The 18,970-nt window shown below is 43.3% G+C and overlaps 1 protein-coding gene across 8 annotated transcripts in view; it reads right to left on the bottom strand.

The window, feature by feature from the left end:
• Nucleotides 1-18,970, bottom strand: part of STOX2 (storkhead box 2) — a 198,849-nt gene that overhangs the window by 15,498 nt on the left and 164,381 nt on the right. For all 8 annotated transcript variants that reach the window (XM_024986459.2, XM_024986456.2, XM_024986457.2 and 5 more), the window contains one exon: nt 4,951-5,103. In XM_024986459.2, the coding sequence (XP_024842227.1) occupies nt 4,951-5,103 (153 nt within the window). The remainder of the gene's footprint in view (nt 1-4,950; nt 5,104-18,970) is intronic.

Here is an 18,970-nt window from a genome sequence, read left to right as displayed (position 1 = left end):
CTGCTCCATATGCTCATTCCAAGATTAAGTTTATTTAATAAACTTAATTTTATAAATTATATAAAAGGGCAACTAGACTTGACCATTGTTTAGGATGTACTTTCCAATTTTGAAATCATCATCTTCAAATTTGAATGTGATGACAGCACTGGTGGTATTTAGGTGAGACCTTCCTCCCTCCTGTCATAAGCCAGCAAAAGGAAGGTGGCAGCAATATGAATTTTTCAAATTCATAGAGAGCTCTAATAAACACACCAGTGAAAGCTCAGAGGCTCTAAATCCATCTGATCACCGAGTCTCAAACTGCTGTATTCTCTACATAGATGTTCCAGAAGAAAATCACAGATACCCTTTTGTACAGTGACTGTTTTCAGAGTTTTGTGTGCACGTATAAGCGCTGTCTTAACACGCTTAAAGAGACGATTAAGAACATGCATTCTTCAGAGAGTATAAATTCTCCAGGCTGTAGCACATTTAATTTCTTTAATGTTCTCTCTTCCTCAGTGCCACAAATCAAGGGTGATCATACTTTGAAGACTGACCTGAATGATATCATTTGGAAATAGGTCAGGTGGAATCATCCTGGCAATATGCAACCATGTCTGACCCACAAAAATGGCAATTTCAGGGGAGACTGAACGCTCAAGCTCCTGTGTCAGACTGCAAGGATCCAAATTCCAGCTTCACCACTGGTGGCTGATGTTACTGGTTGAATTAAGTGTGAGTCCCCCTGCCCCCCATATTCATATGTAAGTCCTCATCCCCAGTAGCCTAGAATGTTACCTTATTTGGACATGGGGTCTTTATAGAGATAACCAAGTTAAAGTGAGGTCATTAGAGTGAGCCCTGATGCACACTATGTCTGGTGTTCTTCTACAAAGGGGAAACGTGGACACAGAGATATCACAATGAGAAGAGGAACTGGTAGAAGGCAGATAACTACTAGCCCCAGGGAAAGGCTGGGACAGATTCTTCTCTCACAGCCCGCAGAAGACACCAACCAACCCTGCCAATATGTTGATCTTGGAATTGCAGCATCCAGAACTGTAAGATAATAGATGTCTGGACTTTGTTAAGACTGCTCTAGAGAACTACTGCAGCTGGTAGTTGAGGCAGTCTGAGCCTCGACTTAGTGTCATCAAAATGTAGACAATACTAATCTGTGCATGCTTGGTCGCTCAGTCATGTCCAGCTCTTTGCAACACCATGCACTGCAGCCCGCAAGGCTCCTCTGTCCATGGGATTCTCCAGGCAAGAATAGTGGAGTGGGTAGCCACTCCCTTCTCCAGGGGATCTTCCTGACCCAGGAATAGAACCCACGTCTCCCGCCCTGCAGGCAGATTCTTTACAGTCTGAGCCACCAGGGAAGCAGGACAGCAATAGTACCTATCTTCAGAGGGATGCTGTGAGTTTAAATGAGTTTAATGTATGTAGAATAGTGCCTTACATAGGGAATGCTCACAAATATTAGCTATCAGTAGTCTCAACTTTGGGTCAGGACCCATGGAAACCCCGATTACCATCAAAGAACATTGTGTAACCGCCTAGAATAACTGGGTAAGCTGAAAGGTTTAGGCTCCCCCAGTCCTTCCAAAATTACGAAAGTACAATACAAAAACACTAGAAATGGCCTGCAGTTCTCAAGGGGAGAGAGTCCATGTATGATGGAATCTACATATTCAGAGATGTAACAGATGCAAGTTCCAGCTCCAGGTCAGGAAGACCCCCTGGAGAAGTGAATGGCTACGCATTCCAGAACTCTTGCCTGGAGAATCCCATGGACAGAGGAGCCTGGTGGGCTCCAGTTTATGGGCTGGCAAAGAGCTGGAGATGACTGAAGCGACTTAGTACACATGCATGCTTCAGAAGGCACCCTTCATGACCAAGGTAGAAAAGGTTAACAGTACTTCTGAATGATGTATTGTTTAACATAATTATTTAATTTTTGAGCAGCAAGGTTTCCTTTTTGTTTAAGGCTCTCCTCTTGAGAAATGTATGTTGATTTGTATGCAAATGTATGTTGGTTATTAAGGCTGATATAATATCAAAAAAATTTTAAAACATTGTATGATAGTTTCTGTTCAAAACAAGAATGAGTTTGAACTGAATTGGGTTGTAACCCAAGCCATATATTTGCAATTTGTGAGAGCCAATATACAACAGAAAATGCTTGCACAGAAGAGGAACAATGTAGCTTCTCTACCCTATGAGTAGCCCTACGAACTATTCTAGTTCTGCTGAACAACTTCAGGGGGCAGCAGCCACACAGAATCCAACTCTCAGAATAAGACATTATTCACATTAGAGTCTCACGAACGACGACCACTAGAGCTGCGAACCACAGCACCAGATGACAAACTCATATTTGAAACTGACTCTGTCCTACATGGTAGCGTACTTTTGACCAACATTGGTAACGGAAGTTTTTCAAAAAATGGTAAGCCTCATTTAGAAGAATTCATGATTGACAAGTTACTACGCTATTACAATAAAGGAAAGCTGAAGGGTCATTCATTAAAAACAGCTATTATAACAAAAATAGCTATAGCTATTATAGCTATAAGACAAAAATTTCATTGTACTATAGAATCTGCTGATTGGAGGCCTTCCAAGTGCTGATCTTAGAAAACTCAGGGAACTACACGGAATCATGACTGCAATGTAATCATGTCTACTCACCAGGAAGAACATGCTTCCTGGTTGTTCACAAATGAAGGAATAAGAGTTTCCAGAGAGAATTTACAGCTAAAGTTTTGACGGGGATTTTCAAGCACATCAATCAAATAATGTTTAATTGGAAAAAACCAAGTAGAAACATTCTCTGTCCAATCTGTTTTCCATACCCTTAACTGGGAGTTTTCAAAGCTTTAGCTGAAAGTCACTGATGTCTACGATTTTTATTTTACTATTAAGCCTGAGTATAATGACAGATATTTCCAATTATCTATGAAGTTCAGGGTTCCACTAGAAATCTGTAGGGCTCACTTGTAAAGGGATGGCTGTGATGGAGACTGTCAAGGTTTGTATATTCCATCACGTCCAGATTCCATTCCCAAAGTTCATCATGAGTTCAGATTCTGTTGGTGTAAAGAGCAAAGGTGAGCTCTATATTAATATAGGGCTGGAATCTGACCTTTCTCCTTATCCATATCTTTCCATCTCCCAAAGCAAAAATAGCTATTTAAATATACTGCATGCTGATGGGAGGTTATTTAGACACATATTGCTTTAATCTTGCCAAGTCTGACAACTGTTGGAACAGAGCACACGTGCTCATGTTCTGTATGGTAAGAACTTTAGACTGAAAACTTAATGGGTTTCTTCGGATGATTTCTTTGTGTTCGTGAAGGACGCTGACCGAGGGAGAATTCAGTAGGAAGCGATTTAAGGGGATGAATTGGAGACAGAATACAGCATAGATCATGCCAACAGTCTCCAGCAAACTCCAAAGCCAATGTCAAGTCCATAAGCAGTCACTTTCCTCCCAGGAAGATCTGTGTGTAACAACTTAACATGTACTGGTCCAATTTAACTGATCATTCTGGAGGGATGAGGACCTATTTACTTATTCTTAATTAAAGTTTGGTTGATTTACAATGTTGCATTAATTCTATGGCAAAGTGATTCAGTTATACATACATACATACATATATATATACATATATATATATATTCTTTTTATATTCACTCCCATTATGGTTTATCACAGGAGACCAAATACAGTTTCTGGTGCTATGTAGTATGACTTTGTTGCTTACCCACTCGACATATAATAGTATGCAGACCTATTTAGAAAGCTGAAAAGCAACAATTGTTCTTTTCAGATCTTTTAAAAAATACCTATATTTCTGTAATGCGAACTGGTATATAAAAGTTCTTTTAAAAAATTCAAGCAATACAGAAGCATGATAAAAGGGCTTAAGTATCAGCCTACAGATATTTTCACTAGAAAACTTTACTAAAAACTCTTTAGAATGTGAATGTCCAAAACAGGAATAGAGGTCAAAATCTAGACTATTTTTTGGACTTATAACATGCATTAGAAATAAAAGTTTGACTATTTTAATAATATTCAGCTACACTTCAAAACTTTATTCTCAAATAGTAAACTATGAAAAGTAAACAGTCTAAGCTTTAAAAAACAAAAATATAAATATGATAGCTAAATCCTTTCAAAGTTTTAGAACTGTCATTGAAATGCATTTTTCAAATAGAATTTGAAGAGTATTAAGCTTTCTAAATTGTTCTGTTCTGAAGTAGCTTGCTGCTGCTGCTAAGTCACTTCAGTCGTGTCCGACTCTGTGCGACCCCACAGACGGCAGCCCACCAGGCTCCCCTGTCCCTGGCAAGAACACTGGAGTGGGTTGCCATTTCCTTCTCCAATGCATGAAAGTGAAAAGTGAAAGTGAAGTCACTCAGTCGTGTCCGACTCTCAGCGACCCCATGGACTGCAGCCTACCAGGCTCCTCCGTCCATGGGATTTTCCAGGCAAGAGTACTGGAGTGGGGTGCCATTAAATGACACCAAAAGAAAAGCAGAAAATCAAAGGAAGAAAAGAGAAAAGAAGGGAGATAAGAAAGGAAGAAAAGAAAGAAAGCAGGCAGGAAACAAAACCTGCCACGAATCAAGATGCTCACGTACTTTAGGAAGGTTGAGCTGTAAAGGTTAAATGGAATTGTGGTAGTTTTCACAGACTTCTTTGTGGATTCTGATTTAGTTTCTTGCCCTCAATGCCAATGAGAAATTATTACAGTTGAAGGTGGCAAATTATTTTTGAAGTAACACTGATGCCTTGATTTTTAATTGCGGAGCTAAGAAAAGTCACTGGTTTTGGCAAAGACTTTTTTTTTTCCCTATTGAATTTAATCATGGGATGAAGTGTCCATATAAAGTCCCAGGGTGGCCAGAGTGCGCATCCATTTGGAAAGTATATCACCCTTTTCCCGTTACCTGGGAAACAGGTGGTCAGGTGCTCCATCAGTGCTTCTTGGGTGACAGGTTTTCTTGCTGAGTTCATTGCGGAGATGGCCAAGCAAAGGATTTCCCCAAGTGGGATAAACTGAGATTGACTGATGGGAGACATGCTGATTGGTGATACATCACCTGCAGAAAGACAATTACCAAGTAAGCAGTTCGTTAAGACCCAGCCACTTGTCACAAACACACACACACACCCCTCCAAACACATACACACACACACACCCCTCCCATGACTCACCTATTCCCTGTGCTGCAAATACAATCAACCCTCAACCCTGAAATGTGTTACTGCCACAGCCACGTGCACTCAGGTGGAAAGACTTGCACAGAACAGCAGAAGCTTCAGCTGCCTCCACAAAGAAAACTTGCCTTTAAAACCTGAGCTCTCGTTGGAATAGACTTACTACTGAAAGGCGTGCAACTGTGAAGCTTTTTCCCAATGATCTCTGTTTTTTTTTAACTTGGAACTGATTTGTTTAATAACTGTCATGCACGTTCTCGACAAGTGCACTTGTGGTACCTTGAAGATTCATTCATTCAAACGCTGGGTGCTCTCTGCACATCAGCATCTTCTGGGGGCTTGAGAAGCACCTTGGAGAGTGAATAAGCTCCCTCCCACCAACATCTCTGCCCTCAAGGAGTTTCTATGTACGTGGAGGAGACAGACAGACAGACGAAAAGTTCCCTATGCAGAAGGCTGAACAATAATCTGGGGCAGAGGGGGAGGGTGACGAACACACCTGGAGGTGAGGATGGGACTGAGACGCAGGAAGTGAGAGAAGGTTTTTCTGAGGTCATGTAACCTGAATCTGGGGCTGAAGTGGGAGTGTGCCAGCAGCCTGCGAGGTGCAGGGCTATTTTCTGGGGAGCCGCAGAGAAGGGGGACAACTATGAGCAAAGAACTGAGTGCCCAAGGGCTTCATCCTATGAGGGAATTCAAGGAGTGAGAGAGTCAGATGTGAATTTCAGGAAGAGACGCCCGTGGCCACGTGGAGGATGGGCCTACCATCCAGCAGGACCTGTGGCCTCCTGCACACATGGATCTGAAAGAGCAGGCGGAGGGGCCCCACATGGCTCTCGGGGAGGTGGCAACATTCGGCACATGTAACTGTCTCCCTTGCTGCAATCTTGTATCACAGTGTGATTTTCAAGTCGTGTTCTGAGAAAGGATCTCCAGCATTCCCCAGAGAGGCTTCTGCGGGCAGGCAGGGGAGCCCCCTGCAGAGGGAGAGGTGGAGGGCAGGGAAATCCCTCCTGACATCTGGGGCCCACCTGTTCCTACCTGGGGTTCTGTAAGGTCTCGCTTGAGAAAGGCCGTTCAGAAAGGGGGTGAGGCTCTCAGCAGAGTATCTGTGAGCTTTGAAGCTTCTTTTTCATATGGATTTACATAATCTCTCCTCCTCTGCTTCCAAGTAGGATTTCACCCTTGTTATAAATCACCCTGACGCGCCAAAACTGGATCCAGGCCAACCTGTGACACTGAGCAACCCCCCTCCACTGCCCAGCAGTGTCTGGGTGCTCTGGGGTGGACCACCTCCTGTGTCCAGACATGACTTCTAGCTTGATTGGGGCAGGGAGGAGTCTCGAGGGCCTTTGGGAAAGAACGTGAACCTTGCTTTAATGGACCAGATGGTTTGATGGATAAAACCAGGTAACAGCGCCTGGGATGAAAACCATGAGGTGAGAGGGTAAGTCTAAGAGGTGCACCAGATGGAGCAGTGGGACCCCAGGTCAAAGGCCCCCGACCTTGTCCCCAAGCCCAGCTCGGTCCAGTATTCCCATCTCCCCGGCATCCCTCGGGGCTCCAATCAGCTCTGCTGTGGCTCCATTCTCTGTAAGATGGGTCTGAGAAGAAGGAGACATTTCCCCTACAACCAGAGGAGGAGTGCCCAGGTCCAGAACAGCAGATGGCCAGTAGAGATAAAAACCAGCAGAAACCAGGAACTGAACCCACGAACTGCCAGGGCCTGTGGCATGTAAGTCTCGCAGATGGACAGACAGACCTTGGAAAGAGTCTTGCAAATATCTGGCGGAGTAGCAGTGGGTGGAAGATGGAAGACAGAATTTCGGGCTGTTCTCAGAATCTGAGTTTCACTCACTGGCTAGTGAAGCTCAGTTCATATCAATGACTCAAAAATGACAGAATCATGTGGGCCGGGACCATCTCCACCCTTCATTCAAACACAACCTTATTCCAAAGGCTTCTGTGTGAAAGATGAATGACTGGTGGTGCTGAGATGCAGTGGAGTTGGGGGGTGGGAGGCGTTTGGAGCGACTGATGTTCAAACCCCCCTCCCCACGGTGGCCCCATAGCTCAGTCATAGATACTCTAATGATCTCTCCTGTGCATTCCTCTCTCTCCTTCCACCTTCCACAGAAGAGGATGAGGGCAGGGAGGCAGGTTTCTTGATGATTTGCTAGGCTGGCCACATGGGGTGATTTTATAAGTCAGATGAAAACGACAATGGGGTTAGCTGACAAAGGGTGGGGAGATCAAAGCGCCTTCCAAGTGTATCGGTATATCGCTTGGGACGCTAACCCCTTCCAGAATTTGCCTATCATAATTAGCATAGTCTCAGAAGACGAAAGATCCAAAAATACTACATATTTTCTTTTAAATGCGGGTCTGTCTATTTTCTGATTTTGTATAGGGGAAAGGGAACTTGAGCTTTCCGTAAAAATGGAGTGACCACTAGCAAAACCAACTGGTTTAGGTCATGCTAGTCCTTATGCTTTTAGCAGAAATTATTTAGTTTAACTAACAAAGGTCAAACGTTTAGCAGTCTTCTCAGTTAATTTCTTTGCTGCCAACTGTAAGAGGCAAGGAAGCCTCAAGTGCCTCTGAAATGCATTTATATTGAAAAAGCTCAGTTTCACTATAAGGCTGAATATGTGGAACGACTTTAAACTCAGGTTAGAGAACCAAATGAAATGTGGATGCTCTGAATAACTCCTCCACATCGTCTTTGTTTTTATACTGCACTAAGTACTTGGATGCAATCTCAAAAACGACAGAATGATCTCTATTCGTTTCCAAGGCAAACCATTCAGTATCACAGTAATCCAAGCCTATGCCCCAATCAGTAATGCTGAAGAAGCTGAAGTTGAATGGTTCTATGAAGACCTACAAGACCTTTTACAACTAACATCCAAAAAAAGAATGTCCTTTTCATTATAGGAGACTGGAATGCAAAAGTAGGAAACCAAGAAACACCTGGGGTAACAGGCAAATTTGGCCTTGAAACACGGAATGAAGCAGGGCAAAGGCTAATAGAGTTTTGCCAAGAGAACACACTGGTCATAGCAAACACCCTCTTCCAACAACACAAGAGAAGACTCTATACACGGACATCACCAGATGGTCAACACTGAAATCAGATTGATTATATTATTTGCAGCCAAAGATGGAGAAGCTCTATACAGTCAGCAAAAACAAGACCAGGAGCTGACTGTGGCTCAGACCATGAACTCCTTATTGCCAAATTCAGACTTAAATTGAAGAAGGGAAAACCACTAGACCATTCAGGTATGACCTAACTCAAATCCCTTATGATTATACAGTGGAAGTGAGAAATAGATTTAAGGGACTAGATATGATAGATACAGTGCCTAATGAATTATGGACGGAGGTTCGTGACATTGTACAGGAGACAGGGATCAAGACCATCCCCATGGAAAAGAAATGCAAAAAAGCAAAATGGCTGTCTGGGGAGGCCTTACAAATAGCTGTGAAAAGAAGAGAAGCAAAAAGCAAAGGTGAAAAGGAAAGATATAAGCATCGAATGCAGAGTTTCAAAGAATAGCAATGAGAGATAAGAAAGCTTTCCTCAGCGATCAATGCAAAGAAATAGAGGAAAACAACAGAATGGGAAAGACTAGAGAGCTCTTCAAGAAAACTAGAGATACCAAGGGAACATTTCATACAAAGATGGGCTCAATAAAGGACAGAAATGGTATGGACCTAACAGAAGCAGAAGATATTAAGAAGAGGTGGCAAGAATACACAGAAGAACTGTACAAAAAAGATCTTCATGACCAAGATAATCATGAAGGTATGATCACTCACCTAGAGCCAGACATCCTGGAATGTGAAGTCAAGTGGGCCTTAGGAAGCATCACTATATACAAAGCTAGTGGAGGTGATGGAATTCCAGTTGAGCTATTTCAAATCCCAAAAGATGATGCTGTGAAAGTGCTGCACTCAATATGCCAGCAAATTTGGAAAACTCAGCAGTGGCCACAGGACCGGAAAAGGTCAGTTTTCATTCCAATCCCAAAGAAAGGCAATGCCAAAGAATGCTCAACCTACCGCACAATTGCACTCATCTCACACGCTAGTAAAGTAATGCTCAAAATTCTCCAAGCCAGGCTTCAGCAATATGTGAACCGTGAACTTCCAGATGTTCAAGCTGGTTTGAGAAAAGGCAGAGGAATCAGAGATCAAATTGCCAACATCCGCTGGATCATGGAAAAAGCAAAAGAGTTCCAGAAAAACATCTATTTCTGCTTTATTGACTATGCCAAAGCCTTTGACTGTGTGGATCACAATAAACTGGAAAATTCTGAAAGACATAGGAATACCAGACCACCTGACCTGCCTCTTGAGAAACCTATATGCAGGTCAGAAAGCAACAGTTAGAACTGGACATGGGACAACAGACCGGTTCCAAATAGGAAAGGGAGTACGTCAAGGCTGTATACTGTCACCCTGCTATTAACTTCTATGCAGAGTACATGATGAGAAATGCTGGGCTGGAAGAAGCACAAGCTGGTATCAAGACTGCCAGGAGAAATATCAATAACCTCAGATATGCAGATGACACCACCCTTATGGCAGAAAGTGAAGAGGAACTAAAAAGTCTCTTGATGAAAGTGAAAGAGGAGAGTGAAAAAGTTGGCTTAAAGCTCAACATTCAGAAAACTAAGATCATGGCATCTGGTCCCATCACTTCATGTCAAATAGATGGGGAAACAGTGGAAACAGTGTCAGACTTTATTTTGGGGGGCTCCAAAATCACTGCAGATGGTGATTGCAGCCATGAAATTAAAAGACGCTTACTCCTTGGAAGGAAAGTTATGACCAACCTAGATAGCAATATTCAAAAGCAAGACATTACTTTGCCATCAAACGTCCGTCTAGTTAAGGCTATGGTTTTTCCAGTGCTCATGTATGGATGTGAGAGTTGGACTGTGAAGAAGGCTGAGGGCCAAAGAATTGATGCTTTTGAACTGTGGTGTTGGAGAAGACTCTTGAGAGTCCCTTGGACTGCAAGGAGATCCAACCAGTCCATTCTGAAGGAGATCAGCCCTGGGATTTCTTTGGAAGGAATGATGCTAAAGCTGAAACTCCAGTACTTTGGCCACCTTATGCGAAGAGTTGACTCATTGGAAAAGACTCTGATGCTGGGAGGGATTGGGGGCAGGAGGAGAAGGGGACGACAGAGGATGAGATGGCTGGATGGCATCACCGACTCGATGGACATGAGTTTGAGTGAACTCCGGGAGTTGGTGATGGACAGGGAGGCCTGGCATGCTGCGATTCATGGGATCGCAGAGAGTCGGACACGACTGAGTGACTGAACTGAACTGAACTGAAGATAAAGCATGTCCCACTCCGGTCCCACCCCCAGCCCCATCAGCCATACTATATCCACCGTGCCCACATGTTTCTCTTCTCTCCAATCCATCTCCAGTGCGACCCCTACCCCAGGCCTCTGTGCCCTCACCTGGTCCATCACAATAGCTTGATGGTTCCTAGCCCTCCCTCCTACCGCACACTCCCATCTTTGCAGAGCAGACAGTTCTCAGAAAAACTGAAAACATGCCACGTCCCTGCCTGAAATTCTCCACTGCCTGCTGCACCTAGGAGGTGGGGACTCCTGCCAGGTCTACACTGGCCTGAGCCTGTCCACCCAGCTCTGCGAGGACCCCCCAGCCCCTCCCCACCTCCGCCTTGCGAAGGGCTCACCACTGCTGTCGTTCTTTGAAGTCACCCACCTTTCCCCACTCACAGCCTCTGTCTTTGTTGAGCCCCCATCTGGGGGGCTCCTGGCACTTCTATCCAGACGGGCTGCTTTTCCTTCTCTGGGTCTCCTTTTAAACAGGGCCTCCTTGAGGAGCCCTGCCCAGGGCACCAGATCTAATGCTATCCTAAAACCACAGCACACTCCCTCTCATGTTACCCGATACTGCGGTTTACAATAAGAAATACATGTTTGGTCTTCGTCCTCAAGTCTGGCACAGAGCTCCTAAAACCCATGCAATTTCCTAAGTGATGAGAGAGACCAAGGTATCCTTGTTGGAGAACCAACCACGTGGTTGTATGTGCATGCTAAGTCGCTTCAGTCATGTCCGATTCTTTACAACCTTATGGAGTATAGCCCGCCAGTCTCCTTGGTCCATGGGATTCTCCAGGCAAGAATACCAGAGTGGGTTGCCATTCCCTTCTCCAGGGGCTCTTCCCAACCCAGGGATTGAACCCGCATCTCTTTATGTCTCTTGCATTGGCAGGTGGGTTCTTTACCACTAGCGCCACCTGAAAGCCCACCCGCGTGGTTAGAGGGCTGGAACTCTCAGCCCAGCCCCCAATCTCCAGGGAGGAGACAGGCGCTAAAGGTTGAATCAATCCCCAATGGCCAATGACTTAATCAAGCATGCTTATGTTACGAAGCCTCCGTGAAAACCCAAAGGATGGGGTTCAGAGAGCTTCTAAGATTGCTGAGCATGTGGCAATTGGGGCAGGGCTGAACCTGGGGAGGGCATGGAGCTCCATGTCCTTTCTTTACACCCTGCACTGTATCTCTCCCATCTGGCTCTTCCTGAAGTGCATTCTTTTACAATCTTCTTATTTTAAACTCTTACTTACTCTAGTAACTGGAAGGTTTCTCCCCGTAGGCTGCTCCAGAAAAGTAACTGAACCCAAGGAGGGGGTCATGGACGCCTCCAATCCACTGCCTGGTCTTTCAGAAGCACAGCCACAATCTGGACTTGTCACTGGCATCTGAAGTCGGGCTTGGGGTGAGCTGGGGTGAGGGCAGTCTGTGGACCGAGGCCTGAACCCGTGGGATCTGATGCGTTCAGACAGATGGTGTTGGAATTGCGGTGAATTGTAGGATACTCAGCTGGTGTCGCAGACTTGCTGGTAGAGTGGAAGCTCCACCCCCAACACACACACACACACACACACACACACACACACACACACACAGGAATTGGTACCAGGGCCTCACCAAGCCCCTGTCTTCACTCTCTGACTGCGTGCGTGTGTGCTTTTGTGTACCGCTTTACTGTCTGTCTCACCCACTAGAACACAAGCCCCGTGGCAGAAGGAAAGGTGAACCCCACGTTCTCACTACGCTCTCAGTGCCTAGAATAAAGCAGAGCCCACACTAGACACCCAGGACATGTGTGCTGAATGAATGAATTTCCATTTATAACAAAATCTGAAGAAACGCTCGGGGTACTTAAAGGGTTATGATTTTACTCATATATTTTGCTGAATAATTTGCAAAACAAACACAAAATTTAATGAGAGAGCAAATGTACTTAACCATGCAATTTCTAAGATTCTCCCTGTTAATTTCTCCCCCAAAACACAGCAGTTACCACAGAAAAAATAACTATATATTATGTGAGGATTAAGACCTGCACTTAGGGAATAAAAGGAATTATAGGTATTGATCAACACAACATAACACATTATTCAAGGTTACCATAATTTTCTTTGGCTCTTAGGTCAAACCTACTTAAGGAGCCAACTAGTCACTCTTAAAACGTGCTACTAGAAAATTCTTCCAATAGGTGGACCACATTTATGGTCAAAGAAGAAAACAAGGGAATATAAATACTGCTATAATGTTACTGGTCACCATAATCTACAGAAACAACCACATTTTGCATAAACGATGAATTGTTACTTGTCTAATTTGTAGGATGGATTTTTCTACTGCCAGAATTAGTTCTGAACATATTCATAAAGACAACTCCTGTAAAAGCTCACAGCTACTTTGTGGGCTAGCCAATTCTTTCTAAACTGCTATAATGCTGTCCTATTGTTCTAGAAAGCGGGGATAAATAGGTTTTATTTCAGCTTTATTTTCTTACAAACATCCATTTAAGTACTGTCCTCAGGGGATATTTGTCAAATCCAGGATCGTTGGGATCAGGCCAAGTACAGTGCCTTGGACTGAGTGAGCGTTGAGCAAACTTCTGTGAAATGAATTTAAAATGTGAGAAGGCGTGGCAATATTACAATTCTAAGTACACATCTTCGATTTTAAAAACATTTCACATTCGATTTCAAATATCTCCGTGAATATGTGGCCACTGCTTTCATGTAAGGTCAGCTGAGAAGCATGAGGGCGGAGATAAACGCATCCATGGTGATGGGAGGAGGGAAGGATGGAGCAGCTGGACCAGAGGCGGGAGTGAGCATGCGCAAGGCTGAGCTGGGGAGCTGGGGATGTCCTCTGGCAGGGCTGGAGCAGGCTGGGGGTTGAGATGGAGAGAACCGTAGGAGCCAGATCCTGGGTGACCAGAAGGCTGAGACTTTACCCCTGATGCTGATGGGAACTCTGATATTTATACAGAGGAATTATCTATACATGACATGTTTGTGTTGGAAAATCAACTCTGGTGCAACTGTGGGGAACAAACTGGTGACCATTACCATCACTGAGAAATTGACAAGGAGGGTCTGGGACAACAGGCAGAAATCACCCATATGCCGACTTCCTCTTTCATCTTCTACAGCTGGTGACTTATACCTCAGAAATATAAGGAAAAATGCACGTGCATTTTTACTATTTAACTCTATCTATTCTCCCTTCCAACTTCAGGCCAGTTACTTTAGCTGGAATTGTTTTTAAAAATCCTCTCTCACATAATTCATCCTTTTAAGAAATCTATTTGAGTGTGCCTCTTAGATACCCCAAACCTCTGGGCACTCGAGTTCCAAAATTATTCCTATCTTGGTTCTTTTTGTAGGGAAAAAAAAGAACTATAATAAAGCTCAGTTTTCTATGAATGCCACTTTCCCCCCAGTTGCTAATTGAGGTTCTCTCGGCTCCACAACCTTTGCATATGGTGGGGACGCAGCTAAGAAGGCATGACTTCCATGGCAACTCACATTTGTCCCTTCCCAGATGACACCCACAGCTTTCCAAAAGATACCTACCAGAAAAGCAAACATATATCTATTTCCTTTCATCTTAAAGAACCCATATTCACGCAATTGTACACGAAAAGGAAAGCCATAATTTTTCCAGGTGGATCACATCACAATGAACTACAACCTTGCAAGTACCCTGAAGTTCATCTTCTGTCTTAGCCTTCTTCAAATAATTTCCCCCCACCAAATACTAGCATTCCCTTGGAATTATGCTGTTTTCCTGTTTATTTTTAAATGCTGTTTTCCATTGTAAATGTCAATTCATTCTGTACTTAGGATTCAAAAGTTACATTTGACCCTAACGAAGTTCATGAAACAAAGCAACCTCCTTGTAAATGTAGTTCTGAAACTGTACGAATTTATCATTGGGAAATTGCCAATAAAAAAGGCATTCAGGAGGTACTGTTAAGGACCTAGGCTCTTTTAACAAAATGCAATTATCCACTCTGTGTCTGTTTCCTCTCTGTAAGATGAGGGTTTGGATGACACGATTTCAAAGATACCTTCAGACTCAAATTCTTTGATTCTCCATCAAGGCAGCAGAATTCTGGCATAAAAGCATAATACAATACTGCTGGCTACCTCTATTTCCATCTTGCCGGAGAAAACGATTTTAATGCCCATCCAACCTGAAAAAGTAGGATTTAATTTTTAAAAATGACAGAAAAATAGATTAGCTCTGAATTTTTCCCTTGTAATAAAGACTTCAGAATTTACTCTTTCCTAATTCAAAGTCGTGCTCCTTAGACCCAAAGGGTGCCTGTTTTTTGTTCTCTGGAGTGCCAACATTAACACTAAAGTTAAAATTATAGATGCCAGTAAAATTACCACACACAGTAGATACCATGACTCATAAAAACAGTCAAACATGCCTGTAAAATGTATGGTGGGTACAGCGATAATACAAGTCTATTCCTTTAACAAGCTGTTCAGAGGATGAAGAATGTTGCCAAGGTTTATCTTCCATACCCCTGGGTCTGAGGAAATCATAAGCTCTCTGAGGTTAAGAGAACAGCTTCTCAGAAGCAGAACATCACACAAATCTTGGTGTTTTACAATTAAGTTTAATTTATTAGCCCTGATTTTATGTATATATGTTGTTTTGGGGTCTTTTAACAGATGTTCTTTTTTTTTTTTTTTTTAAAGCCATTCTAAAAAAAAACACACACAGCCCCTTCCTATATACCCTCCTGCAGACAGAAATACCCTTTCAGCAGGGCAGAACACATAAGCATCATCAACTTACATGATGCTTCATTTTAAGCAGCTTTCCCTAGAAATCAAATTACGGTACTTGACTTTCAAATGTCTGTATCGGAAATTTAAAAGGAAACTGGCACTGAAAAAGGATCTTTTACCAGTTTACTGCATGTCTGGCTTAATGCCACTGATCTCAGAAATTTAAGGTTGAATCTCAATTGCAATCATCAATGGCACTGACAATAAAATTTTTTTTTTAATATTTAGAAACTCTCTAAATTCTTTCAAAAGCTCCCTGGTACTTTATTTCAAGTCTTGGTGTAGTTCTCATAAAAAAAGATCTAACTCCTCAGCTATTACTTGAATAACTTGTTTTAATTCAAAAGAGAATGTAAATAAGAAGGTCTCGTTAATATTACTACAGTTAATGGTGTTGATCAGCTATGACTTACTAAGAAACTTCTGCTGCTGCTGCTGCTGCTGCTGCTAAGTCGCTTCAGTCGTGTCCGACTCTGTTCGACCCCACAGATGGCAGCCCACCAGGCTCCCCCGTCCCTGGGATTCTCCAGGCAAGAACACTGGAGTGGGTTGCCATTTCCTTCTCCAATGCATGAAAGTGAAAAGTGAAAGGGAAGTCGCTCAGTCATGTCCGACTCGTAGCAACCCCATGGACTGCAGCCTACCAGGCTCCTCCGTCCATGGGATTTTCCAGGCAAGAGTACTGGAGTGGGGTGCCATTGCCTTCTCTGAAGAAACTTCTAATGAGAGTTACATAAGAGTGGTCACAGTGGCAGACAGCACATGTGCACAAATACAAATGGGTTAGTGTCCACCGTTATCACCTATTTCGCAGTCCATCTAATGCAGAGACGCACCAGGTAGGTCTAACGACAAATCAATTGCTTCACTGGTTTGCAGAAGAAACCTGTTACCTTCCCCAAGCTACAAGCTTTCATTAGTCATATTAGCTAACACTCTCATTACTGAGATTGGACTATTGATAAAAATAAATAAATAAACAAACTGTCTGAGGATAAGCAGAGATGGACAAACCACAAAGGGTGGAGAATCAGATAGGGAAGACAATCGATGGATAGGGAGAAGTGAGAGCTCCCTGGCTCAGGAGCTGTCTTCACCATCAGCAAGGATGATGACTGGCATCTCTGACCACAAAGATCGAACACGTCTAGACCATGCCACTAGTACAATAGATTGTGAGCTGAAAAGTCAGGATGGAAATAAGAGCCCCTGGGCCAATTTATCTGTTTCTGCAACTCACAAAGCTTTGCTAAGAAGTCTCCACATCATAACCCACGTGGTGTGTATATTTAGGCACTACAGAATAAACCTATTGACACGTCAGGCACTCAAATGCTGTCGAGCAAATAGGTACTACATATAGAGATGAGGCAAGGTAAGACCCTGCTAGCCACTGAGATTGGGCAAGGAAATGGCAACCCACTCCAGCATTTTTGCCTGGGAAATCCCACGGACAGAGGAGCCTGGAGGGTTATAGTTCCCAGGGTGGCAAAGAGTTGGACATGACTTAGCAACTAAACAACAACAAACCACTGAGATGTTTTCCATCAGCAGTCTCCTCGCTCTCCAGTCCCTCATCCAGAGCTAAGTTAAGGCCGTTTACCTCCAGCAATAAAATCGCAGTGAAATACCAGTCCTAGATGACCACAGGTAATAAGAGCTCTCAGATGTCATGCAATTCTGTAAGTGAAAGTCGCTCAGTCGTGTCCGACTCTTTGCGACCCCATGGACTATAAAGCCCGTGGAATTCTCCAGGCCAGAATACTGGAGTGGGTAGCCTTTCCCTTCTTCAGGGGATCTTCCCAACCCAGGGATCGAACCCAGGTCTCTCGCATTGCAGGTGGATTCTTTACCAGCTGAGCCACGAGGGGAGCCCAGGAATACTGGAGTGGGTAGCCTATCCCTTTTCCAGCAGATCTTCCCAACCCAGGAATCGAACCCGGGTTTCCTGCATTGCAGGCGGATTCTTTACCAACTGAGCTACCGGGGAAGCCCCAACTCTGTAAGGAACTTGGCTAACTGGAGTCCTGTGTAATATGTGTGTTTTCCTTTTCTTTGTTATAAGCACATCACATAGGACAGCATCTAAATTTCTATTTTAAGCTACTTCTCTTCCGTCTCCATTCCGTATGGGAACCTAGCCTGACAACAGAGACATAGCAGATGCTCCAAAATCCATGGATGCTATTTCTCAACTATAGTTCAATATAAATCAATCTAAAATTTCCAGAGTCACTCTCTTTCATTCTTCCTAAGTTAGAATCACCATAGCTAATTCTCAAACTTTGCAGTCTTTGCTTAATCTGTTTAGGTCCTAACTACACTGTGACCAACTTCTATAAAATACAATCATAATAGAACAATTAAATGCAGTTCAAAAATATATACTGATAATTCCCAAATTAAAATCAAATCATACAGAATGACTGCAAGCAGCTCCCCAAGGACTGCACATCTACCACCCCTTCCAACAGTTATTGAAAGAACTATAGACAGGTACAAAGGGACGAGAGATACAAAAAGCCAGACACACACGCACACACACAGAGGAAACTCCCAACACACTGTACCAGAAGTCACTTTTCTTTCAAAAGTATGGCATTACAAGACAGTGGTAGAGGCCACGGACTTTGTTAGCCAAAACTTTAAGTTCAGAGCCCAGTTCTGTTCCTCATTAGCTGTGTCATTTGGAGCAAATTAATTCATTTTTTTTTTGAGTCTCATTGTCTTTTTCCTAAGGTATACACTGTGATGCTCACCTCATAGAGTTATGGAAGGGATTAAATGAGATAATGGATGCTGAGTGCTGACATGGTCCTTGAGACATAACAGATATTTAATAAGTAGTAGTTAGTATTATTGGAGAAGGAAATGGCAACCCACTCCAGTGTTCTTGCCTGGAGAATCCCAGGACGGGGGAGCCTGGTGAGCTGCTGTCTATGGGGTGGCACAGAGTCGGATAAGACTGAAGTGACTTAGCAGAAGTTAGTATTAAAATGATCATCCCCAAGCCCACCTAAATTTATTCCATTTACTCTTTTATGATGTTTGAATTTCTACTAATAAAAAATAATTTGATCCTTTAAAAAAAGCTTTTAAGAAATAATCTAAGGCATCAGTGGGAAACAGAGAGGGCAGCAGTCGTTCTCACTCTGGCATGAATTAGATTGATTAGATTGCTCGCCTCTTGATTCTTGCCTGTGAGCATGGGCACTGAGTGAATGGAATATTTTGCCTGGGAGGCAGAAAAGTTAAGATATAACCTATTATAACATATAGCATTTAGGATGTATTATTGGGCTGGAAAGGATTGGGAAATATGCATTACACAGGGATTTTGGAAATAGAAAAACACTAAAAGACGGGAAATTGTTTGGACAGAGTCACAGGGATATAGAGAATGTTGGCCTATTTTAAGATTTTTGGCTGGGCCGATCTTTTACCTAAGAAAGGGAAAGGAAACTCAGCACTTCAGTACCCTTATGTGCTGAAGATCAGTGATGCTAGGAGTTAAATAATTTCTAATGGAACCTGGGATGCAAAGAGTCATCACGATCATTTCCTCTAAGGAAAACATCCTAT

This window comes from Bos taurus, chromosome 27, assembly GCF_002263795.3.
Source record: "Bos taurus isolate L1 Dominette 01449 registration number 42190680 breed Hereford chromosome 27, ARS-UCD2.0, whole genome shotgun sequence".
Lineage (NCBI taxonomy): Eukaryota > Metazoa > Chordata > Mammalia > Artiodactyla > Bovidae > Bos > Bos taurus.
Note: the sequence above shows the minus strand (reverse complement) of the source record. Positions and strands in the feature narration are given on the sequence as shown.